The 27,438-nt window shown below is 42.0% G+C and overlaps 2 protein-coding genes across 2 annotated transcripts in view; both read right to left on the reverse strand.

Moving 5' to 3' along the window:
• The window catches only part of MTUS1 (microtubule associated scaffold protein 1), a 103,694-nt gene extending 78,660 nt beyond the window's left edge, over nt 1–25,034 (reverse strand). The window contains 2 exon segments of the mRNA XM_082608644.1: nt 17,134–17,326; nt 22,345–25,034. Of these exon segments, the coding sequence (XP_082464770.1) occupies nt 17,134–17,326; nt 22,345–24,441 (2,290 nt within the window). The 5' untranslated portion in view covers nt 24,442–25,034.
• LOC309795971 (uncharacterized protein) overlaps nt 24,519–27,438 on the reverse strand; it is a gene marked incomplete at its 5' end in the record, with an annotated part of 123,479 nt that continues 120,559 nt past the window's right edge. The window contains one exon of the mRNA XM_082608796.1: nt 24,519–24,596. Within this exon, the coding sequence (XP_082464922.1) occupies nt 24,556–24,596 (41 nt within the window). The 3' untranslated portion in view covers nt 24,519–24,555. The remainder of the gene's footprint in view (nt 24,597–27,438) is intronic.

Raw genomic sequence — 27,438 nt, forward strand, 5'->3', positions numbered from 1 at the left:
TAATAAACTCCTACCCCCAACATCTTAAAAAAAAAAAAAAAAAAGAGTAGCTCCGCTCGCCACAACTAAAGAAGGCCCACACGCAGCAATGAGGACCCAACGCAGCCAAAGATACATAAATAAAATAAATAAACTTATTAAAAACAAAATCAGGGGAACACTTAGGAGGCTACTGCACCTGTGGCGATGGGGCTTTTAACTAGACAATGAAAAGGAGGTTACTGAGGTCAGTCTGAATAAATAAGCTACATATTAATATATGCAATTTAAAATATAAATTATTATATAAAATGTAACAAATATTCTTAAGAAGGCAAGTGCCATTAACTACTAGAGCCAGGAAGAGAAAATGCCAAATAAACAACATAGATAGTTAAAATACAAAAAATAAGAATATGTTTAAAGCTATTGGGTTGGCCAAAAGGTTTCATTCAGTTTTTTCCATAAGATGGCTCTAGTATCACTTAGTTGTCTTTAACTTCATTCAAGACTATTTCGTTAGATTGTATGTGACAACTGTCATATCAGCATGCATTTAAAAAAAATCAAAATTGGTAAATTTTTGTGTAGCCATTTTAATACTGAAGATGGAAGAAAAAAAGCAACATTTTCAGCATATTATGCTTTATTATTTCAACAAAAGTAAAAATGCAACCAAAACGCAAAAAAAAAAGATTTGTGCAGTGTATGGAGAAGGCGCTGTGACTGACTGAATGTGTCAAAAGTGGTTTGCAAAGTTTCGTGCTAGAGATTTCTCGCTGGACAATGCTCCACGGTCAGGTAGGCCAGTTGAAGTTGATAGTGATCAAATCAAGACATTCATTGAGAACAATCAACGTTATAACACACGGGAGATTGCCAACATACTCAAAATATCCAAATCAAGTGCTGAAAATCATTTGCACCAGCTTGGTTATATTAACTGCTTTGATGTTTGGGTTCCACATAAGTAAGCGAAAAATACCTTCTTGACCATATTTCCGCAGGTGAGTCTCTACTTAAACGTAACAAAAATGTTCCGTTTTTAAAACAAATTGTGGGGCCTCCCTGGTGGCACAGTGGTTAAGAATCCACCTGCCAATGCAGGGGACACGGGTTCAATCCCTGGTCTGGGAAGATCCCACATGCTGCGGAGCAACTAAGCCCGTGAGCCACAACTACTGAGCCCGTGAGCCACAACTACTGAAACCCGTGCGCCTAGAGCCCAGGCTCCGCAACAAGAGAAGCCACCGCGATGAGAAGCCCGCGCACCGCAACGAAGAGTAGCCCCCGCTCGCTGCAACTAGAGAAAGCCGGCGCACAGCAACGAAGACCCAACACAGCCAAAAATAAATAAATAAATTTTAAAAATAAATTAATTTATTTATTTTAAAAGTAAATAAAACAAATTGTGACAAGTGATGAAAAGTGGATACTGTGCAATAATGTGGAATGGAAGAGATCGTGGAGCAAGTGAAATAAACTACCACCAACCACACCAAAGGCCGGTCTTCATCCAAAGAAGGTGATATTGTGTATACGGTGGGATTGGAAGGGAGTCCTCTATTATGAGCTCCTTCTGAAAACCAAATGATTAATTCCAACAAGTACGGCTCCCAGTTAGACCAACTGAAAGCAGCACTCGATGAAAAGCATCCCGAATTAGTCAACAGGAAATGCATAATCTTCCATGAGGATAATGCAAGACTGCATGTTTCTTTTATGACCAGGCAAAAACTGTTACAACTTGGAAAGTTCCGATTCATTTGCTGTATTCATCAGACATTGCATCTTCGGATTTCCATCTATTTAGGTCTTTACAAAATTCTTTTAATGGAAAAATTTTCAATTCCCTGGAAGACCATGAAAGGCACCTAGGACAGTTCTTTGCTCAAAAAGATAAAAAGTTTGGAGAAGATGGAATTATGAAGTTGCCTGAAAAATGGCAGAAGGTAGTGGAACAAAAGGGTTAATACATCGTTCAATAAAGTTCTTGGTGAAAACGAAAAATGTGTCTTTTATTTTTACTTAAAAACCGAAAAGGCACTTTTTGGCTAACCCAATATAACTCTTTAAATACAGCTATATAGAGGAAGTGACCTTTGGAGTAAGTATCTATGGTAACTACGAATTATTATTATGAAACGAAAGTAAAGCTACCCAAAGGGATAAAAAAAATCAACAATAAGTTATGGGAGAAATAAATCACACACATGTGAAACTGTGGCTGCAGATTCACTCTCAACATGGAAGGACCAAATTCTCTCGTTAACGCTAATGTAGATGTTTAAAATTTTTGCTTCAATGGTAGAGTACTGTTGTCTAAAAATTATTTAAACAGACCTGATAAGCTGCTTACAAAATAAGTACTGTGCAACAATCGACAGCTTTCTGATGGACCAGGAAAAAAAAGGAAAAAGATCCTTTGCTTTAGCAACAAAAAGTAGTTGCACACACAGACATGCACACACACTACTTCTATGAAAAATGTATCAAATAGTGCTAGTATGATGATAAATTACAAAAGTGGGGGCATAAAAGATTGAATAAGTGGGACATACATGTTTATTCTTCCCTGAATTAACATATTAATTGATTACTATTCTTATCTAAATCATATGTGATTATTTTTAAAGGGGAAATTGGGAGAGTTTTTTAAAAAAACAATTTAAACTAGTCTAGAATAAGTAAGAAGAGTCAAAAAATTTTAGTACATAAAAATGAGGATTATAACTCAACACCAAGAGCAACAACAAAAAATGATTTAAAAATGGGCAAAGGGGCTTCCCTGGCAGTCTAGTGGTTAAGACTTCGCCTTCCAATGCAGGGGGTGTGGGTTCGATCCCTGGTCAGGGAGCTAAGATCCCACATGCCTCAGGGCCAAAAAGCCAAAACATAAAACAGAAGCAATATTGTAACAAATTCAATAAAGACTTAAAAAAAAAAATGGGCACAGGACCTGAATAGAACTTTCTCCAAAGAAGATATACAATGGCCAAGAAGCAAATGGACAATTGCTCAACATCATTAGTCATTAGGGAAATGCAAATCAAAATCACATTAAGATACCACTTCACATCTATTAGGATGGCTATTATAAAAACAAGACAGAAAATAATTAAGTGCCAGCAAGAACGTGAAGAAATTAGAACACTGTGCATTGGTGCGAGAATAGTAAAATGGTGTAGCTGCTGTGGACAATGGTATGTTGGGCTCCTCAAAAAATTAAAAATAGAACTACCTTATGATCCAGCAATTCAACTTCTGGGTATTCAGCCAAAAAAACTGAAAGCAGGATCTTCAAGAGATACCTGAATACCAGGTTCACAGCAACATTATTCATAATAGCCAAAGGGTGGAAGCAATCGAAGTGCCCATCAGTAGATGCCTGGATAAACAAAACGTGGCATATACATACCATGAAATATTTATTCAGCCTTTAAAAAAGAAGGAAATTCTGACACAGGCTACAACATAGATGGACCTAAAGACATTATGCTAAGTGAAATAAGCCGGTCACAAAAGGACAAATATTGTATGATTCCTCTTATATAGGTTACCTACAGTGGTCAATTTCATAGAAGCAGAAGAATAGAATGGTGGTTGCCAGGACTTGAGGGAAGGGGGCAGTAAGGAGTCAGTGTTCAGTGGACAGTTTCAGGTGGAGAAGATGAAAAGTTCTGGATACGGGATGCTGGTATGGGCTGTACAACAATGGGAATGGACTTCTTACCACTGAACTGTACGCTTAAGTTGTGAAAAGAGTATATTTTATGTAATAAATATTTTACTACATTTTTTTAAAGTTTAAGAAGTTAGAAGGAGTTTGTGCTACTAGTTATAGTATATTATAAAATAGTAAAACAGTCTATTAATGGTAAAAAATTATACTGACAGATTAATAAACTGGTACATCAATCTCAGAAATACAAAAATTCAGAATAAGATAGTGGAGATATTTCAAATCAGTGAAGACATTTATTTGTGATAAGATATTTGGATTTCTAAAAAATTAAAACGTGAGAAGCAGCACGGTGTAGCGGTTAAAAGTCAACAATCCACAGCCAGACTGCCTAGGTTTAAACCCAGCCCTGCCAACACACAGGCTGGGGGCAGCCTTCTTTTTTTTTTTTTTAAAGGATTCTATTTATTCTTTTTTTTTTTTTTAAACATCTTTATTGGAGTATAATTGCTTTACAATGGTGTGTTAGTTTCTGCTTTATAACAAAGTGAATCAGCTATATATATATATACATATATCCCCATATCCCCTCCCTCTTGCATCTCCCTCCCTCCCACCCTCCCTATCCCTAGGTGGTCACAAAGCACTGAGCTGATCTCCCTGTGCTATGTGGCTGCTTCCCACTAGCTATCTATTGTACATTTGGTAGTGTATATATGTCCATGCCACTCTCTCACTTCATCTCAGCTTACCCTTCCCCCTCCCCACGTCCTCAAGTCCATTCTCTAGTAGGTCTGTGTCTTTATTCCTGTCTTGCCCCTAGGTTCTTCATGCCCATTTTTTTTTTGTCCTCGTATGTAAGAATGGGGGTGATTATAGTGGTACTTACATCATAGGTGCATGTGAGAGTTAAATGAGGGTATTTTTAAATGCTTAGAACAGCACCTGGCACATAGTAAGTGACATATAAATATTAGCTACTTGGGGGCTTCCCTGGTGGTGCAGTGGTTGAGAGTCCGCCTGCCGATGCAGGGGACATGGGTTCGTGCCCCGGTCCGGGAAGATCCCACATGCCGCAGAGCGGCTGGGCCCGTGAGCCATGGCCGCTGAGCCTGCGCATCCGGAGCCTGTGCTCCGCAATAGGAGAGGCCACAGCAGTGAGAGGCCCGCGTACCGAAAAAAAAAAAAAAAAAAAAAAAAAAAAATTAGCTACTAGTTCTCATCATACACCAAGAAGATATTAAAATTGGATTAAAAAGGAAACTAAAAGCATACAAATTAAGCATATTAAATACAGATCAATCTTCTCTTTTAGTAGAGGTTTTGTGAAGCATAAAAATATAGGAAAACTTAAAAGATGTATATGACTATAAAAATGGAAAAAATTTTAAATCACTGTATACAAAATAAAAAGTCATACAGTAAAACACAGGACAAAGGACAACAGATATCAAATCAATAATGAAGAATCATATACCCCAACAGTATAAGTAAGCAAAAGCTCTAAACAAGAATAAATTAAAACGGTCAATACAATTTCTTTTCAATTTAACCTTATCGTGGCTCACATCTTTCCTGGCTCCCCAACTGTCACTTCTAACCCCCATTTCCTTTGCTCACATCCTATAGAAGGGTTTAAAAAGCCAAATACTTGTGGTCCTAACCTTTCTTCAGATTAGGAGTGTGATCCGGTTTGTGCCAATAAGACTTAAAGATAAGGGTGCCAGAGGGTAAGGTGCTGGGTAAGACTTGCCCTCCCTGATAAAGGTAGGCAAGCATGTCAGGAGAAAGGTCCTTTGCTCCCAGCCTCTGCACACAGCAGCAGGGGGACTTAGCACTTGGAACTCTTGGTGACCATACTTTAACTGAAAAGTCACAGACAAAAGCAGGACGAGTGCTGAGGCAGGACGAGTGGAAGGACAGAAAGATGACATTGAACCACCAACCCAGGAACTGCCCACCTCTAGCTTCCTGTTAAGTAAACGCACAGCCTTCTGGTTTAAAACAATCTGTGTTGTACACATGCTCCTGTCCACAGCATTTGGTGCAGTTGACTCCTCCTCTCTCCTTAAAAGGCTTTCTTTACTTGGCCTCCAGGACACCACTCTCCACTGACTTCCCTCCTACCTTCCTGGCTGCTCCTTCTTGGTCTCCTTTGTGATTCCTCCTCCACTCTCTAGCCCTTCAAAGCTGAAGAGGACCCCAGAGGTACTTCAGAGACTCCATGCAATTCCCCAAAGGTGCCCTTGACCTGTTCTCTTTCTATACTTCTTCTCTGGGCAATCTCATCCAGTCTAGTGGCTTTACATACCAGCTAACTATTGCTGAATCCCCACCTGATCTCCCTCGAGCAGACTTCTCCTGGGCGCTCTAGACTTGTAAATCCGACTTTCTACTCTATACCTTCATGTACGTACCCATTATTTTTCTCAACGTGATGTCGGTACAACTGAGATCCCAATACCCACCTCCCAACATCCGTGTCTCCATCATCCTTCCCCATCTCAGTTCACGGCAGCAGCATCCTGCCACGGCTCACACCAAAATGTTGAGGGTTATCTCTGATTCCTCTCTTTTACTCTCAATCCTCATGCCAACAGCAAATCCTGCTGTCTTCATTTTCAACACGTATATCTAAACCTGGCCCCCTCTCATCGCCCCACCCAACCCTTCCACAACCCTATGGAGCCACAGCCTCCTGCCATGATGAGAGCCATGCTTCCTCATGGATGTTTCTGCTGAGCCTCTCACTCCCACTCAGCATATTCTCTACACAGCTGTAACACTGCTTCTGTTAAAATTAAAGTCACTGTGGTTAAGAGCCAAAGTCCTTATGATTTTCAAGGCTATACGTAATCTGGCTCTCCACCACCTGTCACACCTCGTCTCCTATTTCACTTTTCCTTACTTCATTCCTTGCTACTCCTAAGAGCTGTCAGTCAAGCTCCACCTCAGGGTCTTTCCACTTGCTCCTCCCTCTGACTGGTGTGATTTTCTTCCAGATGTTCACACAGCTGGCTCCCCGCAGGCCTTTACTCAAAAGCTACCTCTCGGGGCTTCCCTGGTGGCACAGTGGTTGGGAGCCCGCCTGCCGATGCAGGGGACATGGGTTCGTGCCCTGGTCCGGGAGGATCCCACATGCCGCGGAGCAGCTGGGCCTGTGAGCCATGGCTGCTGAGCCTGCGCGTCAGAGCCTGTGCTCCACAACGGGAGGGGCCGCAACAGTGAGAGGCCTGCGTACCGCAAAATATATATATATATATATATAAAGAAATAAGAACTCTTAGGAATTAAAAAATACGATAGCAGGAATTAAAAAAAAAAAAGCTACCTCTCTCTCTCTTTCCCATGCCCATACACCCCAACATGTCACATCCCCCATTCTGCGTTAGTATTTTTTCTCTCTTTAGTACTGTACACTGTCAAACATCCTTTGTACTTTATTTACTTATGAATAGCCTGTCTCTCCCAGCAGAATGTAACTTCACAGAGGGCACGTTTTGATCTTGCGTTCACTTCTGTACCTCAGCACGGTGACCCTTATATCTACATTTATCCAACAAATATTTGAGTGCCAAGCATATTCCAATTAAAATAAGATACCATTTTGCACTTTCCTAAACAGTGAATATTTGGCAAGGGTGTTAGAAATGTCAACACGGGGAATATAGCCAATATTTTATAAAAACTATAAATGGAGTATAACCTTTAAAAATGGTGAATCATTATATTATATACCTGTAACTTATATAATATTGTACAGCAACTATACTTCAATAAAAAAAAGAAATTAAAAAAGTACACGTTGGCTAGGGTGTTGGGAAACATGCTTATATATTCGGAGTGGGAGCACAGACTTGCACGCTATTTTTGAAGAGCAACTTGGCAACGTGTATCAAAAGTCTTAAAAATGCTCACACCCTCTGATTCCACCTAAAGGAATGTATCTCAGTAACTTACCTGACCAGAGTAAGTACTGATATACAAAGTTCTTCAGTGTAGAGTTAACATACTGAAAAACACTGGAAACAACCTAATGTTCAAACAAGTCTGAAGAAATAAATCACAGCACATTGAGATGATGACTACAGTCCTTTTAAACCATATTTTTAAAGAATGTTTAAAAATTTAAGAATCCAGGAAAATAGGCACCACACCTTTTAAAATGAAAAAGAAAATTCAATCAACTAAGGAAGTGCCTATTGACTGTTAGGCATGGGGTTTTTAAAACAGTAGGAACTCTGTCCCCATTAGAAATACATAAGCATAGGGCTTCCCTGGTGGCACAGTTGTTGAGAGTCCGCCTGCCAATGCAGGGGACATGGGTTCGTGCCCCGGTCCAGGAAGATCCCACATGCCGTGGAGCGGCTGGGCCCGTGAGCCTTGGCCGCTGAGCCTGCACGTCCGGAGAGGCCACAACAGTGAGAGGCCTGCGTACCGCACAAAAAAAAAAAAAAAAGAAAAAAGAAATACGTAAGCATATGTGCATGAGAATATGTAAAAAGAAAAGGCACTGAATAGCTATAAATTGTGAAGTTAGAGACTACTGGGCATTGATGAGATTAAGGATGTTCTCTCCCCCCCCACTTCCCACTTCTAAAGTGCTATACTTTTTTTTTTGTTTTTCTTTTCGCGGTACGCGGGCATCTCACTGCTGCGGCCTCTCCCGTTGTGGAGCACAGGCTCCGGACGCGCAGGCTCAGCGGCCATGGCTCACGGGCCCAGCCGCTCCGCGGCATGTGGGATCTTCCTGGACCGGGGCACGAACCTGTGTCCCCTGCATTGGCAGGAGGACTCTCAACCACTGCGCCACCAGGGAAGCCCAGTGTTATACTTTTTAAATAGCCTGCTGGGAAGGGGACATTGGAAACCTGATGTGACATTCAAATTAACTGGTTAAATTCAAGGTAAGAGCGGGGCTGAGTAAGGTTCACCTTGCTTGGGACAATGCCTCCCACATCCCTTTCTTGACACGGACAGACCGGGCTCTGTCAGAGCCTCTTCTCTTTGCTGACTGCCTGCACACCCATGCATCACGTCCTAATTGCCCACCTGCCCTCCTCCGTATGTCCATACATTCTGTACTGACTGTCCTCAATCTTTATATTCCATACTCTGAACCCCAACTGTGCCTTCATTTCTACTTCCTAGTGTACCAGCCAAGTCCTGAAAAACACCTCAATCCATATGTATTCTTCTTATTTTTAGTTCTGGGGTTTCAGTGTCAAAAATTGAACAGCAGAGAGCATCAATACTCAACCAAGACTGGCCCTTCTGTAATATAAAGGTATACCTCTATTATATTACAGAATTACCTATATTATTATCCCAAGGAAGAATTTCAACAAAATTTGATATTTGTAATCGTACCCTCTTCTGAAATCCTACAGCTCTTTTTTTATAGTACTATAAGGACAGATGTAATGAGGGAGGAACTTGCCTTTGCCCATCTTGGCTGGTACCTTGAGGCCACGAATCATGTCTTACTTATCCCACGATTCCTCAGGCTCTGGAGTGTGGCTTGCACAGTTTACACTTTCAGTCTGCTAAGGGAACAAATTACCTTCCAAAATGCAGAATTTCAGTAGTATATATTCACATTTATATATTGCAAAATGTGTCTTTAGTCACATTCGTGAGTTAGCTAAGGCAATATTATATCAGCAGGGTACAAGAAACTGTACTCTGCATAACCATCACCATTTGCTTAGATTTGAGAGTAAACTCAAAAGATAAAGTCACAGCAGTACAGGTGAGTCATAAGAGAAACACAGCAAGTCTCTCTTAAGAGGGCAGTAATTTGGCAGAGAAAGAAGAACATCCCACAAAACAAGGTTCTCATGATGACTCGAATTACACAGAAGCACAGTGTTCATGGTGATACTGTCAGTACCTGTTTCTGCAAGTATGTTCACAAGGTGTCTGCTGCTTCAGGTAGAGATTAAACAAAAATAACGTCCTGAGTCACGGGCCTGGGAACATGTGTCCCGCAACTAAGGGTGTAGTAAGTCAAAGGCTTAGACAGGTTGCATCCTTTCCCAGGTACCACGAAGATGAGCAAGGTTCTTCACATGTTCATCGGCAAATGTACTGACCTGGTCGTGAGTGAGCTCACCTGGCACTCACCCTGAAAACTCCTAATATGAACCGAGGTGGGCACCTGGGGAGCCTCCTGTCTCATTAGAAGCCAAGGTTCATGAGCAGAGCTACTTTGAACAACGAGGTCATTGAGACTCAAAACTGAATCCTGTCTTCAGTTTATTTCCCTTTCTAAGGCTACAAAAATAAATCAATAAAATCTGCACAAACTCCCCTGAAAGAAATCACCTAACCCCATAAAAATGAGCCAGAAAATCTGAAAGAGGAAGCTGTCCATTCTCCACAGGTGCTAGTCTGAACCTGCACTCTTACCTCCCACTATTTAATCTCCAGATGGGTTTGTATCCACATCCTCTGCACCCCCGTCTCTATTTCAAAGACTACCTTGCCTGTGCCCTGGACACACCTGGATGCTCCCATCGCCTGGCTGTCCCTCATCCCCGTCCTTGATCTCTTTACCAGCTCTTTTCCCACAGGCTTCCTCACCCTCCACATGTTTTTACAGTCTTAAGCCTCAAACATGCACACACGCCTTTGAGGTGCTTTCTCAAGTCTTTAGTCTCTTCAAGTTCAACATGCCCCAAACTAACCCATCATTCTCTTTCTGACAATTTCTTCTTGCTGCTCTAGTCCCTGTTTCACCCCATGGCCACCCAGACAAGAAAGCTGAGGAGACACTTGGGACTGTTCACCACCACTGAAGCTGACCGGAGCCCTGTCCTCCAAAACATTTTTAATATTTTCACTCTGATTTCTTTTTTACTGTTTTAAAAATATTTATTTATTTATTTGGGTGCGTCGGGTCTTAGTTGCAGCAGGCGGGCTCCATAGTTGCGGCTCACCAGCTCTTTAGTCGTGGCATGCTAACTCTTAGTGGCGGCATGCATGTGGGATCTAGTTCCCAGACCAGGGATCGAACCTGGGCCCCCTGAACTGGGAGCGCAGAGTCTTAACCACTGTGCCACCAGGGAAGTCCCTCACTCTGCTTTCTATTACCAAATGCTGGTGTAACTCTTACAAGTTTGTGCCTAAACTATTAGAACTAATCTGCCGCGACCTTCCTTGGGGTTCACCCATCACTTACCCCAAGACACAGCCTACTCAAGGCATGTTGACCCTGCCTTCCACCATGTTCCCCAAACACTCCAGGTCTTTCATAAGGCTACATTTGCACCCCAGGGAAAGCCAGCAACCTTCCATGCCTGGCAAACCCCTATGGGCACATTCCAAGGCCAGTTCAATGTCACCACCCTTCTCCAGCCTTCCCTTGGGCTGAGTTACTGGTGTTCCCTTTACTGTGGACACATAGTACTTCATACAAGTTTCCATTCAAATCAAGCCAGACAACATTTTACACCTGTTGTGTAAGAGGTACACTGTGCTGAGAGCTGGAAAATATAAAAATAACTAAGACCTGGGCTCTGTCCTTATGGATATCTTCCAGATATGGAAGGAAATAATTATAGCACAGTGTAATAAATGCAAAGTATCACAGAGAACAGGACAGTTCAGCTGGGGTTTGAAGAATGAAGAGGTTGCCCTCAAATGGTTTTCTGAAACCACCCGCCTTCCACCTCACCCTCCAACTAGCGCGTGCGTTAAAATGACCTATAAATCACGTTTATGTTCTCAGGATCTAGTAAGCTGCCCAGCACACAGCAGGCGCTCAAAGCGCTTCTTGAATGGACAAATAAGACAGACTGCTCCGCTTATGAGTCATTCCATATCTGGAACAGTCTTCTCAGAATTACTTGCCAAGTGAGCAGAATTGTGTGGAATGCCTGCAAAATGATCAAGAATTCACAGTGACAATGTAAGTGAGGAAGAAGAGAGAAGATGCTTGTCTTCCAGGTGCCTCTAAGACCCTCCCTGGTTGGCCTCATGCCCAGTCCCTGGCCGCCCCGCACTTGCTCTTCCCTCCACCTGATAGTCAAATACCGCCCTCCTTCACCTCCTCCATGTGTTTGCTCAAATATCACCCTGTTTAAAGATCTAACTCCCTTCCCTGCTTTGTTTTTCTCCTTAGCACTTACCTTACACACTAAACATTTTGTCCTCGTGTTTGATTTTCCGACCAGAATTTAAGCTCCACAAGGGCAAGAATTTGTCTCTTTTGTGCACCTCTTCATGTCCAGCACTTAGAACAGTTCCCAGCACAAGCAGGCACTCAACAGATCCTTGTTAAGTGATGAAGTGAGTGTGTCAGAACTACCGCGTGTACGCAACGGACAGAGGTCAGAAGCATAGAGCCTGGGACCAGGCTGTCGGGTCTGTTCCCTGTCTCCACCAATTATTAACTTTGTAACTTTGGGCAAGTTGCTTAAACTTTCAAAACCTCAAAATCCTCATCTGTAGAATGGGAATAATCACAGTACGTATACTTCATGAGTTGTGAGAATTATACACTCAGAAAGCTTAGAACAGCTTTCATTAGCATTCAAAACACCTTACTAGTATTACTTTTCTTATGGCAAGAAACATTGAGATACATTCTTTAAAACATGGTTTAGGGGCCTCCCTGGTGGCGCAGTGGTTGAGAGTCCGCCTGCCGATGCAGGGGATACGGGTTCGTGCCCCGGTCCGGGAAGATCCCACATGCCGCGGAGCGGCTGGGCCCGTGAGCCATGGCCGCTGGGCCTGCGCGTCCGGAGCCTGTGCTCCGCAACGGGAGAGGCCACAACAGTGAGAGGCCCGCATACCGCAAAAAGAAAAAAAAAAAAAAAAAAAAACATGGTTTAACTACATACAAATACAGAAACATCTATAAGCAACACACTAAAGTTGGCTTTTAGAAATAGTTATTAGATGATCATTTCTGGGTTTTAATAATTAACTTCTGCAAGCGTGAATACATTCTCATAATTTCGCTTGCTATCTCTCAAACTCTTGCCTAGAAAGGCCAAAATGATACAAAAGTAAATTGAAATGATTTTAAAGTCAATCTAACACTAAAGGAACAAGAAATCAGTTTACAAAAACAGCTGAGCAGGAAAGAAGAGAAACCTATAAGGGTAGGCAAGTCATTACAGCTTTGGGATGCTTATTTTACTAACCCACAATAAAATGAATTAACACGAAGGTTTACCCTTTTGAAATGGTCTTCAGTTTTCTTCTAGAGAAACATCTCTTTCATGAGGCCTTTCTTCAGGCTCTGCTATGATCAGATGGGCCCCTGAACATTCTTTTCCTCCCAATCCTAAAGCGCTTAAGGGCCTTTTCCACACCCCTTACAGATCCCTTTGTGCTGCTCTTTGGTTGCTGCAGGAACATGCATTCACCCTCCCCAGGCAGTTTAAAGGAGCCCCAGGGCGGGGGTGGGGTGGGGTGGGGTGGGGTGTATATTTTGTTCTATTTCCGTAATCCTACCTGGCTCAGGCTGGTCACTGGTAGGTCAATTCCATGTGTGTATGAAGGAACACACATATTTATAATCTAAAACCTGGTAAGAACTGGTATTACCTCTGAAAGAGGGTGGGAGGCGCTCTCTGAAGGTGCCTGACTGGATCTCAAAGTATTTCCTAAGCAGTTATTTATTCAGCAGCATTAATCTGCAATGACCATGTAAAATCATTTACATCGTGGTAAACTGATATCTAATGTTAAGTCAAGAGCTCAGGAGACGCAAGAGGGAGGGGATATGGGGACATATGTATATGTATAACTGATTCACTTTGTTATAAAGCAGAAACTAACACACCATTGTTAAGCAATTATACTCCAATAAAGATGTATTAAAAAAAAAAAAGAGCTCGACAAGAGAAATGCCACAGTTTCTGAAGTATCCAGCTGAGCATAAGAATTTGAATTTTTCCAAAACTCACGGTCAGACTGAAAGTGTTTCTTTAGACTAATAACGTGAAGGTTACGAGCATGGACTCCAGAGGCCTGTTACCTGGTCTGAATGTACTACCTCTGCCACTTCCCAGCTGCATAACCTTGACAAATTATTTAACCTCACTGTGATGGCTTCCTCTTCTACAAAATGCAGATAAGCCTCACAGAACTCTTATGAGGATTAAATGAATTTATAGGTGAAATGGTAAAAACAAAGCCTGGTAAGCATTTAATAAGTGTGAGCTTCTGTCACTGGCATTATAATTATTATTAGAAATAGTTTTCCTTGCTTATCTCATCTTATTTAATTAAGTGGTTGAAACACATACATATTCCAAAGAAACAAAGTTAGTTTAGATCTGGTTTGTTATAATCACTTACAATCTGGTTTCAGATAAACTTCCACATTTTTTGGGGGGGGGGGTACGAGGGCCTCTCACTGTTGTGGCCTCTCCCATTGTGGAGCACAGGCTCCGGACGCGCAGGCTCAGTGGCCATGGCTCACGGGCCCAGCCGCTCCGCGGCATGTGGGATCCTCCCGGACCGGGGCACAAACCCGTGTCCCCTGCATTGGCAGACGGACTCTCAACCACTGCGCCACCAGGGAAGCCCCAAACTTCCAGATTTTTTAAGTTACTTTTTTATTTCCAGTTTTAATGAGATGATTGACATACATCACTGTGTGAGTTTAAGGTGTACAGCATAATGATTTGACTTAACGTGTATTGTGAAGTGGATTACCGCAGTAAGTTTAGTTAACATCCATCACCTCATTTAGATGCAGTTAGAAAACTTTTTTCCCCCTCATAATGAGATTTGCTCTTAGGACCTACTCTCTTAACAACTTTTCTATATATTACACAGCAGAGGTAACTACAGTCGTTATGTTGTACACTAGAACTGCCAGACTTTGACAAGTGAAATGGAAAAGTGCCCTTGGGTTTAATTACAATTCTTTCTCATATTCATTTCAAAGCTTCAAGAAAATGGCAATGTCAACTCCAGGTCTGGTTTTCTACTTAGTTCTCTGAAAGGATTTATTGAAAACCCCAAGTTGGCTGGAACATTTCTGCTGGTTACCTTTCAGGAGACGAACTCTGTGTGAGCACAGAGGATATCCATTTGGTTTCAATTTTCTAAGACACAGACACTTCATCGTACAGTAAATGGCCATATGCGCTCAATGATCCAAACGCGCATTGTTTTTGCTTCTTGATTTTCTGTTCTACTTTTAACTCTGTGACGCTTAAGTTTCCTGTTCTCCACGACAAAACACCTCTCAATCTATTGTGAGCGTCCAAACAAGTTAGCTGCTATTAATATTTTAGAAACATAACACAGCATAATCAAGTTAGGCTTCCAACCATTAAAATAAAAACCTCAAATACAAATCTACAAAATTTCTGGTTACACTGATTTTTTTCCCCATTTATACATGGAAAATCACCAGGTAAGCGATAATTTAGTTTTTAACTTGGGTTGAAAACTCTGAATGCATAGCTTAGTTATTAAGCTTATTGACACAGGTTAATAAAAGCTCAATAAATTTCCTGTCTTTTCATTAAGATGAAGCAGACCCAGTTTTCCCTCTTTAAGGCATGGCATTATGTAGCATACAGTAAAGGGACTTCAAAACTGTGTCACTCCTTGGTGGCATCATCTACATAAAAGAATCCCATCATTTATAATACATCCTGGGTACTGGCCTAATTTCTTAAAAGTGTGCGCTTCAGGTTTTCTGGGATTCGAGCACCATGTGGTCCAGAGACTCACACTAGCAGCAGCCACTGCTCAGAAAATTAGGTGAGCTCCAAACTGCCCCTAGAAAGATAAGGACTGCAAAAGCTGATGGAGCCTGACATTCTCCAACCCTCCTACTTCACAGAAGCTCAGGGAGCGGAAACGACTAGCTCATGCAGCTCCCTGGGGCCATGGCAGTGCTAGAACGCAGCGCTTCTAACAACAGGCCAGGATGCCAGCGGCCAGGGCCCTCTGGGCCGCCAAGCCACGGGTGCTGCTGACACCCGAGTAGGAAGGGGCTCCCTGTCACCTGGAAAATCCATAAGCCTTGTATGGCAGCGACAGCAAGAACCAAAGCTTTGATCTCACTTATGCCCCAACTCCCCAAACTGTGGCAACATCCAAAATAAGGATTGTTGCTTCTCCCGATGTCTTTAGTGCCTCTTCTGTTTTCCTCCCAAAGGATGAACACTCTGAGCTGACAAATTCCTCCTTCCCACTCAGTTCCTCTGGGGATGGAAATGGAAATGCGTACAAACCCCTCTTCCGCCAGCCATACCTCTTCCTGGGTTTGCTCCCCAGGACCCTCAAGACCTTGGTGCACAAGGCCTGATTTATTTAGGCCTGAACCTAAGTAAATCACCCTTAAAACACGTCTGCATGTTATAAGCTTCTCACACGACAGCTTCATAACAGGATTGGACAATAAAACCTAAAAATACTAAGGTGTAGACAGGTAAAGAGATCCCCTGAGGATTTAGTTGGTTTTGTTAGTTTCTGCAAAATGTTCTCACATGTGTGAACACATAAGTCTTGAGGCACTTTTTTTTTTTCCCCAGACCATTCAACAGCAGTCACTATTTTTATAAGGGAACTTACTTCTAAATCTATCTGACATGCCTTTCATTTGCTCAATGTTGTACCTGCTCACATGAGGGGTATTCCCTGCAGAGTGTTCTTGGTCAACTGGAGCGGCCAGCAGGCTTTCTGTCTTAGTCCCTATGAAAAGGGCTGCCTTTCCCATTTCCTGTTCTTATTTTAACACAGAGAAATGCAAACCTTTGCCAATTTAGGAAGACACTTAACAGCTACTTTGGAAGCTCTCAAATTTTATAAATGGAACATGACTTTACTACTTCTACCACACAAACCAACATAAATCAAAGTCCGTATTAGAAACGTTTAACTTCTTAGTCACCCTCACATCCCTGAAGATTTTATAATACATCTTTCCGTAAAATTCAAGAAAAACACTAGTCTCTTCATACGTGATGAGGGCACATTATGAAACTAGTATACCACACCAGTGTTATTAAGCAGTTAACCAATTGTAAAACATTTAAAAGTGAAATGACAGACATTACATGACATTTCTAAAAATCTTATATGTTCTGGTATAATGTTACAAGTCATAATTCTAGTTATTACTTTAAAATGTATATCTCAGAACTAAAAGAAAGAAAAAGGTGAGATGACTCGTATATAACCAGCGCCCAATTGTGTGTGTGTGTGTGTGTGTGTGTGTATGCATGCTTCTGAATAGCTTTTACGTTGCTTTATGCACATCTCTCTCTCCCCAACTCGCCTTTACGTTACTCAAGGAGCACGGCTGTGTCTTAGACTTCTTTTTAGTCTTCCCTGTGCAAGATGCTGGTCCACAAAAGGCTACATGCTTTAGTGACACAATGCATTAGAGCTCTATAACCAAAACCTGTCTCTCTGCTGCCTGATAGGACTAATTTTACATTCAAATAATTCATAAGCTGCTATAAAACACAACTGAATGATTTTATGCTTACCAGAACTGGACACACGCCTTATCCTCTGGGGAGATATGGCTTGATCAGAGTTGAGATTTCTACTGTCACTCCGCCTCAAACAGGAAACAGAAGGTCCCATTTTGGCTTTCGGACCAGGTGTTTTCCTCAAAACGGAGCAGTTGGGCTTGGCTAGACTCCTACATGAGATGGTTGCAGTTTTTGAGGCATGACCCTGTGGAAAAAATCATGAAGGTTTCAGTCCAGATCATACCTTCCCCATACCACCTCCTGGTGGGGTTAGGTATGCAGAAAAACACAATTTCTGTCTAAGCAGATATGCCAGATGGACATTTAGTTTTCATTTTTACTATAAAGACATTTAAACTCTTCATAGTTTACTCTTTGATTCGTCATGATCTGCCTTTTGTCCCCATCAGGGAAACTGTTCCCAAGGTGACTGATGCCACAAGTTAAATTCAAGCTACAGCTTTCAGTCCTTTTCCTAGAGGCCCTCTACATGGTCTGCGACGCCGATGACTCCATCGTCTTTCTCTGGTTTCTCCCATAGAGCTCTCTGCTGGTTTCCCTTCTATCTGTCTGGTTATTCCATTTCTGGGTCCTGCTCTTCCATACCTTCAAAGGCTGGTCATCACAAGGGTCCTCACCATAAGCTTTCTCACCATATACTCTCCCCACGTGATCCTGTCCGCTCTTCCCACTGCCACCTAAACACCGCTGTATCCCAAGTCCTCACGCCCAAGCCAACACTCTCTCCCGAGTTCCCCATGTATTCAGTTTCTTTCTTCCTCTGCTTCACTTAGCATCCGTCAGGCACCTCGACCTAACAACGTTGACAATAATATTATTGTTTTTATATTATTGTTATATTATAATAATATAATTATAAATATTTTATTATTATTATATATTATTTTTACTGATCAACCTACAGACCTTACAGAATGAAAAATAAGTTTGAAATGTACGTATCAATTCATTTAATCCTAATAACCCTACAAGGTTGATACTTTCATCATACTGCATTTCACAGCAGAAGAACAGGAAGCAGTTTCTAAAAATCAGATTAATTTTACCCGTTCATCTCAAAACTTAGCTCTTCCCATATTCACCACCATGTGCCCAGGCACCCCACTTACACAATGAAAGCTATTTCTAGGGGCTTCCTTTCTTACCTCCTAAGCCCCTCTGGATGTCATTCTCACCCTTCTCCCTCAGCCTTAGTACAGGCTGCGTCATTTCTGGGACGCCTGGAACCATATCCAATTCACCTCCCGGTCCCCTGCTAAGGAGATCTCTCTCAAGTCCAAACTGGGCTAGGAGGCTTCCCTCCGCCTCCCAGATAAAGTCGACTCTTCCAAATAAGGCCTTTTGGATGCGGCCGCCCTGCCACCCTCTTCAGCTTGGTCCTTACTGTTCATGGTTCTGCACCCCCAGCTCCCATGATACTCACTACCCTGCGTCCCCTAAATGAGAATGTTTCTTCATCTTCGTACATGTTATTCCTTCCACCCAAAACACCCTTCCATTCATCCTTGATCTTTAAGCTTCAGCTAGTGACTAACATGCTCTCACCCCTAGAAGCCTTCCTTTCCTTGACAACTCTCCCCATCGCCACCACCCTACTCTGCCGTGAGCAGGACAGGGAGTCTCTACACACTCCCAACTGAGGACCTAACAGTCCCTTTTTGTTTACCTTCTAATACTACCCACTGTACTAGGCACTAGGTTTGGCCAGGGGCTGTGTCTTTCCTTCTCTAAATCCCAGCCATCACCGTCATATAGAGCACAAAGTAGGCACCCAATAAAGACTCTCATTCTACATGTAGGAAATGAGAGCCTGAGATTTGCTCAAAGAACAAAGTTCAACACCATAAGCTATCATTTGTATTCTCCCATTAAAGAAAAATTGAGCCTCACAGAGACTAAGTAACTTGCCTGGGGGCATTTTGCCAATGAATGGATGGAGCTACAATGTGAAACCACATCAAACTCCAAAATCGATGCTCTTAACCTATACGTTGACTATTCCCCACCAGGACCATTCTTTCTTTGCTTAATAAGTCATAAGTGCAGGACTTCCCTGGTGGCACAGTGGTTAAGAATCCGCCTGCCAATGCAGGGGACACGGGTTTGAGCCCTGGTCCGGGAAGATCCCACGTGCCGCGGAGAGACTAAGCCCGTGCACCACAACTACTGAGCCTGTTCTCTAGAGCCCACAAGCCACAACTACTGAGCCCACATGCCACAACTACTGAGGACCGTGTGCCTAGAGCCCGTGCTCTACAACAAGAGAAGCCACCACAAGGAGAAGCCCGTGCACCGCAACGAAGAGTAGCCCCGGCTCTCTGCAACTAGAGAAAAGCCCACGTGCAGCAACGAAGACCCAATGTAGCCATAAATAAATAAATAAATATATTAAAAAGTCATAAGTGGATAATTTCCCTTAGAGATATGTAAAGCCCCATGTTGATGACATACACTAGGTGGATTAAAAACTAAATTAAATAGGGCAATATCCTAAGGGAACACTGGAAAGCAACATAAAATTGGCCAAAAAAAGCAGGCAATGGACACAAAGATCTTCTCCCTCTACCATAAAACTGGCTAAGGTAATTCCCCAGAAAAACCTTTAAAAAAGTAAACCAAACTTTTAACCAACTTACAAAGTGAATCTTTAACAAATTAGATTTGTTCTGCCTTTAAGAACCGACATTCCATAGAATTTTGAAAGCCTGCAGTGTGTGGAACAGAAAGGGCCAGGATTCAAGTCAGGGGACCTGAGTTTGAATCTCAGTTTTACAACTTACCAGCTATGTGTGTGTGTTAAGTAACCACTTATGAAGCTTTAAACTGTAGCTAACAAATTTCCTGTTGTTACTGGCAAGAGTAAATGACAGTGTATAAAGCACCTGAACATTTCTGAGAAAATTAAATGACATAATATACATAAAGCACCTGAGCAAAGGGTTTGGCCCAGAGCAGTCATCAAAAAAAATATCAATTTCTTTCCATTTAGATAATTCACCATCCCTTTTATCTAACATACTAACACCAATATATAACCTCTATAATGGGGAGCTATACTCAACCTGCATCAAATTAAAGTCAAATTCCTTTTCCAACAGAAGCTTTCTGAAGTTTCAGGTAAACCCCGACCAAACAGCTGGAAGGTTGCAGGCAACCTAAGGATTCAGTGAACTCAAGGCCTAATTTGTCTCAAGACCAACAGAGCACATTGAAAATGCACATTTATCCAGCACTGTCTCATCACAGAACCGGGGCAGATTCAGAGCCTTTGGGTGCTGCTGAAATGACAAAGAAACATAGGGGTTTGCCTACAACACGATGCAAAGGCTCACTCATTCAACTCTCTACAATAAATACAATGCCTGTGGCCAGGGACGGTTTGCTGGGCCCCTTCCCCATGATACACGGAAATGTGTTAAGAGGTGAATAGCGATATTAGAGGGAATTGCACATGAAACATTATCATGGGGAAAAATGAGTTTTTAATACTCATCAACAAGTAAAAGTGTCAGTATTGAAAATATGGAAATCCTAACTGCAAGGTTCCTAAGGTGAAAAGTGCTTCTTCTCCAGTACTGGGATCCACTTCAATGGGATGATTCTATCACCTTACTTCAGCATCACACCATAAGCCTGAAAGACAGGCTTTCATTCCGCACATGGGAAATAGAAAGCTAAGCCTTACTCCCAATGCATATATCAGAAAAACTTTTAATTTCAAAATTACACAACCAATTTATATGCAAGGCAAATGTTATTTAAAGAAACTTTATGCTAGGTTTTCTGGCAGTTGGAGATCAGTGCACAATAAAAAGTCTCCCATAAATCAAGGAGGAATAAATGTATTATTTTCATGTATATGTATCTATAAACACCAAACTAAGAATGTTGCTTAGAATTACCAGAGGTTGTCATTTAATTTAACAACGTATCTAATTAAAAACTGTATAAAATGAGTTTCCTAAGTCTGACTTCAAAAGGACTTAAAAATAAAAATCTGAGTTTTGAAATAACGGACAGTCTCAGTAGCTTAGACATCACTGCGGTGGGCCATTCTTCCTAAAAGGAAGATTTACTATAAACGCCAAAGCAACTCTAAACTGAACTAGCTCAAGAATAACTTCCTAAAAGGACCTAACAATTCCCTATGCACCCTCAAAACACTTAAAACAGCCCTTTAACACTTCACCGAACTACACGTGTCACTCCTCTCAGACATGAGACCTCCACACAGATGACTCCCGTCTGCCTTCCTACCCTGGCACCGACCTCCACTCCTGGCCCAGAGGACAGACGCCCAGGAAAAGCCTATGTGGGGCTAGAGATGCATGCAAGTCCCCACTGCCAAAACAGCACTGAGAATGAACACACAAAGCCCAGAGCAGCCTCCCAAATGCTTCCAGCACTCAGAAAGCTAGTTTCTTCATGCTAGAGTCAAAACTATATCCATGCTGAAAAAAAAAAATCTTTGAACTGCATGTGAATTCTTGTTTAAATGGAACCCCCAAACATCTGCCAGGTACTGTATGAAACATACTACCTTTTCACTATACATGAATAAAATGGGTTTTATTTTAGTACCAGGAATCAATACATTAGGACTGCAAGAGACCTCAGACATCTAGCCCAATCCTTTCACCTCTGCGTCTCAAAAGGTTACTTGCCCAGAGTCACCTTAGCTAATCAGAGGCAGAATTCAGAATCCTCCTGTTCACAGGACAGGGCTCCACCACCTGGGGCAGCTTCCTCAACAGGAGACCAGGAATTATTTTTACGTTGATACTGTTTACCAGCACTGCCTAGCCATTTCTCAAATGTGGCCCAATACATTTGTAAGTTCATAAACAAAACGTTTATTTTTTCATAGATATAAAATATAATCAGATACTTAACTTCAAATAACTAATTACGCTAAAATATTAAAGTAACCTGTTCTTTCAGCTTACTATTAAAAGGAATGTTGATACTCAATACAAAATACTGGACTTGAGGTGTTTTTTTCCTCAATATGCAGGTAACCAATTAACATTCTAAAATGTACTGACAGACAAGACAAAGAATTACTGAGTAACACAGCAATACCTGAAAGCAAATCTGCACACCTAGTTCAGCAATATTATTGACTATTAGTGGATAAGCAATTGCTAATACATCTCTCCGTTTCCACCACCATTTCCTGAAGCAGGCAAAAATTTCACTTACCAAAAACAGAGAACCATAGTCAAAGGTCTCATTCATAATTTCCTTTTTTAGCTCTTGTTTTGCCGTCGGTGTCCCATTTTCTTTTTCACCTTTTTTTTCAGGGCTAATCCTATCGATGTTGGAAGTATAGGACATTTGCAAACATTCTGTGCTTTCCATTTTAACAGGGAGTTCACCTTTGATCTCCTGAAAAACTGCAGCCACGGACGCAGTTTCACATGCTGAATTGGAAGAACTTGCTTTGTCAACATCTTCCTGATTCGATTTCATGGCAGATGTTGTTCTTAGAACTTTGTGTGAAGCATTTTTAGAATGAGTTGTAACATGCACAGCCTGGCTCGTAATGAGTTTATTAAATTGCTGCTTATGTGTCTTGTTATTTAGGATTTCTGCTTTTGTGTCTGCATTTAAGTCAGATGTTGGTGTTTTTCTCAAAGCTGTCGACGGTCTTGAGGAAGACACTGATGAGGGTGATGAGGCCCCAGTTAACTGAGGTCGGGGTGCAGCCTTTGATAGAGCAGGGTCCTTGGACTGTAGCACTGGTCTGGATACAACTTTTGCTTTGACATTCTTGAAGTTTGGTCTCGGGTAACTTATAATTTCAGTTTTTCTAACTTTGCTGCCTAGGGGGCTATTCGTTTTGGTGGTTGATTTTCCTAGATTAGGTTTAGACATGTTCATCGGTGCCCCCTTCAAATTTGGTAAACGTCTAAGCTCTCGATTACTCTTCTGCACTTTACTCCATTTCTCCGTCCCTTCAATAGGTGAGATAGAAAAGGTTGCGTTGGTGGGTTCTAGGACTGGCGTGGACATGCAAACTATGTTATTTGTACTAATGACCATATCATCTGCATCCCAAGTCAGTTCAAATGATGAAGCCACCTTTTGTCCTGGCGGGCTATTCGGTATCAATTCTATGGTATGATTTCGGGTTCCCAAATCCTTTTCATTAGAGGCAACTGGTGTGTCTTTAGCCACAGTGACTTGATGTTCTGCGTCCAGCACTTGGGTTTTGCTTTTATCAAAAGCTGGCACCAGTAAAGGGCATTCATCATCTATAAGACAATTGGACACTGTTTCTCTTACATTCTGGCCCATTTCCTTTTGCTCATAAGAGCTCTGTGAATGTCTCTCACTATTTGGTTCATCTTTAGATGAACAAAAGAACTCTTGTAATACAGACCCACTGGGAACATCCATGCCATCAGAAACTGGTGTTAGAGCTTGTATCTCCTTTTCTCCACCTAGTCTTTGCTGTGCCCCATCTGGGTACTCACTGGTGACCTTTCCCGAAGAACAGTGACAGTGATTTTCAGTATCTGGAAGAACCAAATCAGTTTGCATCACCATGTCAGAAAATGCTGTGTAAGTTGTGTCTTGGGCCTGTGACACTGTAGCTTGAGGGTTTTCAAAGCTGTCTCTATCATAACTCATTTCTCTCACATATATCTTATCAGAATGGGAAGATGGAGGAATGCAACAGGATGAAGATGTATTTCTACTTCTCATGCTGGTTGGCTGCAGGCTTGCAGTGGTAGGCAAAGACTGACTCTTTCCGGTGGTGTCATGTGTTATGAAGGTACAGTTAATAGTATCCACTTTCATGTCAAATGTCTGGTTTAGCGCCAAGGCAGTAGGGTTTTCTGTACAGTTCAAATCATCATCGTTAGGATTCCACACAAAAGGCAGAGATGTCTCAACGCTCTGGTCCTGAAATGATTCTAGGGAATGACAACTGTGATGCAAATCTTTGGGTTCCTCTGTATTTACAACATGTGCAAGAGACAGACATGTGGAATCCTTGTGCATATCTAACATCTCCTTACTAAAAAAATCACTTGAAGACTTTTGGTGTTCAAGTACTTCAACACACTGAGGGTTTAAAGAAATAGTTTCTCCAAAGACCACAGCAGAGTTGGTTTCATAATCAACCACCATGTCATCTGGGTTGGCAGAATTCCAACTCACATTATTGGTTGAAGAGTTTTGGGTACACGGTGATTTTTGGTTGTATACATATGTGTTTCCATTTTTATCACCGATAAATAAGGACTGCAGTTCATCTTCTGTCTTGTCATCTGAATTATCATCATTCATCCTGAAATATTAACTTTAAACCTCTGACATTTTATTTCTTCTTTAAAACCTTTTAAATGAGAGGGAAGGAAAATGTGTCCATCTCCTAAGTTTTTCAGCACAGCTGAAAGTTTCTTAGTCTAAGATGTCTTGAACTTGAAATGATTTGTTGTTCCCTGGAAGAAATAAAATGTTTCACTCAAGTAAATATTAGAAAATTAACAAGTCATCACTTGATTAATTTCAATTGCTTTCTTTTTACATTTAAAGAACCTACAACTGGTGGTGGGAAGAGAGCCTGAAGGGGTTAGTGCACCACGGCTAGCCCGGAGGGAGTCCCGGAAAAAGACTGGAGCTGCCGAAGAGGCAAGAGACTTTTTCTTCCCTCTTTGTTTCCTGGTGCACAAGGAGAGGGAATTAAGAGCGCTGCTTAAAGGAGCTCCAGAGACGGGCGCGAGCCGCGGCTAAAGGCGCGGACCCCGGAGACGGGCATGGGATGCTGGGGCTGCTGCTGCCGCCGCCACGAGGCCTGTGTGCGAGCGCAAGTCACTGTCCATGCCCCCCTTCCGGGGAGCCTGTGCAGCCCGCCACTGCCGGGGTCCCGGGATCCAGGGATGGCTTCCCCGGGAAATCGCACGGAGCGCCTCGGGCTGGTGCAACATCACGCCGGCCGCTGCCGCCGCAAGCTCGGCCCGCACTCCGTGCCCCTCCCTCCCCCACGGCCTGAGTGAGCCAGAGCCCCTGAATCAGCGGCTCCTTTAACCCCGTCCTGTCTGAGCGAAGAACAGACGCCCTCCGGCGACCCACATGCAGAGGCGGGGCCAAAAACAAAGCTGAGATCCAGGAGCTGTGAGAACAAAGAAGAGAAAGGGAAATCTCTCTGTGCAGCCTCAGAAGCAGCGGATTAAAGCTCCACAATCAACTTGATGTACCCTGCATCTGTGGAATACATGAATAGACAACGAATCATCCCAAATTGAGGAGCCAGGAGTCAGTGCTGTGCCTCTGAGGTGGGAGAGCCAACTTCAGGACACCGGTCCACAAGAAACCTCCCAGCTCCACATAATATCAAACGGTGAAAATCTTCCAGAGATCTCCATCTCAACACCAGCACCCAGCTTCACTCAACGACCAGCAAGCTACAGTGCTGGACACCCTATGCCAAACAACTAGCAAGACTGGAACACAACGCCACCCATTAGCAGAGAGGCTGCCTAAAATCATAAAAAGGCCACAGGCACCCCAAAACACACCACCAGACGTGGACCTGTCCACCAGAAAGACAAGATCGAGCCTCAACCACCAGAACACAGGCACTAGTCCCCCCCACCAGGAAGCCTACACAACCTACTGAAACACCCTCAGCCACTGGGGACAGACACCAAAAACAACGGGAACTACGGATCTGCAGCCTGCAAAAAGGAGACCCCAAACACAGTAAGATAAGCAAAATGAGAAGACAGAAAAACACACAGCAGGTGAAGGAGCAAGATAAAAACCTACCAGACCTAACAAATGAAGAGGTAATAGGCAGTCTACCTGAAAAAGAATTCAGAATAATGATAGTAAAGATGATCCAAGATTCTATTTCCAAGATCCAAAATCTTGGAAATAGAATAGACAAAATGCAAGAAACAGTTAACAAGGACCTAGAAGAACTACAGATGAATCAAGCATCGATTATAAACACAACAAATGAAATGAAAAATACTCTAGATGGGATCAATAGCAGAATAACTGAGGCAGAAGAACGGATAAGTGAGGTGGAAGATAAAATAGTGGAAATAACTGCTGCAGAGCAGAATAAAGAAAAAAGAATGAAAAGAACAGAGGACAGTCTCAGAGACCTCTGAGACAACATTAAACACACCAACATTCGAATTATAGGGGTTCCAGAAGAAGAAGAGAAAAAGAAAGGGACTGAGAAAATATTTGAAGAGATTATAGTTGAAAACTTCCCTAATATGGGAAAGGAAATAGTTAATCAAGTCCAGGAGGCACAGAGAGTCCCATACAGAATAAATCCAAGGAGAAATACACCAAGACACATATTAATCAAACTGTCAAAAATTAAACTCAAAGAAATCATATTAAAAGCAGCAAGAGAAAAACAACAAATAACACACAAGGGAATCCCCATCAGGTTAACAGCTGATCTCTCATCAGAAACTCTACAAGCTAGAAGGGAGTGACAGGACATATTTAAAGTGATGAAGGAGAAAAACCTGCAACCAAGATTACTCTACCCAGCAAGGATCTCATTCAGATTTGATGGAGAAATTAAAACATTTACAGACAAGCAAAAGCTGAGAGAGTTCAGCACCACCAAACCAGCTTTACAACAAATGCTAAAGGAACTTCTCTAGGCAAGAAACACAACAGAAGGAAAAGACCTACAATAATGAACCCAAAACAATTAAGGAAATGGGAATAGGAACATACATATCAATAATTACCTTAAATGTAAATGGACTAAATGCTCCCACCAAAAGACACAGATTGGCTGAATGGATACAAAAACAAGACCCATATATATGCTGTCTACAAGAGACCCAATTCAGACCTAGAGACACATACAGATTGAAAGTAAGGGGATGGAAAAAGATATTCCATGCAAATGGAAATCAAAAGAAAGCTGGAGTAGCAATTCTTACATCAGACAAAATAGACTTTAAAATAAAGACTATTAGAAGAGACAAAGAAGGACACTACATAATGATCAAGGGATCGATCCAAGAAGAAGATATAACAATTGTAAATATTTATGCACCCAACATAGGAGCATCTCAATACATAAGGCAAATACTAACAGCCATAAAAGGGGAAATCGAGAGTAACACTCTCATAGTAGGGGACTTTAACACCCCACGTTCACCAATGGACAGATCACCCAAAATGAAAATAAATAAGGAAACACAAGCTTTAAATGATACATTAAACAAGATAGACTTAATTGATATTTATAGGACATTCCATCCAAAAACAACAGAATACACATTTTTCTCAAGTGCTCATGGA

This window comes from Mesoplodon mirus (genome assembly GCF_964341445.2).
Source record: "Mesoplodon mirus genome assembly, chromosome: 20".
NCBI lineage: Eukaryota > Metazoa > Chordata > Mammalia > Artiodactyla > Ziphiidae > Mesoplodon > Mesoplodon mirus.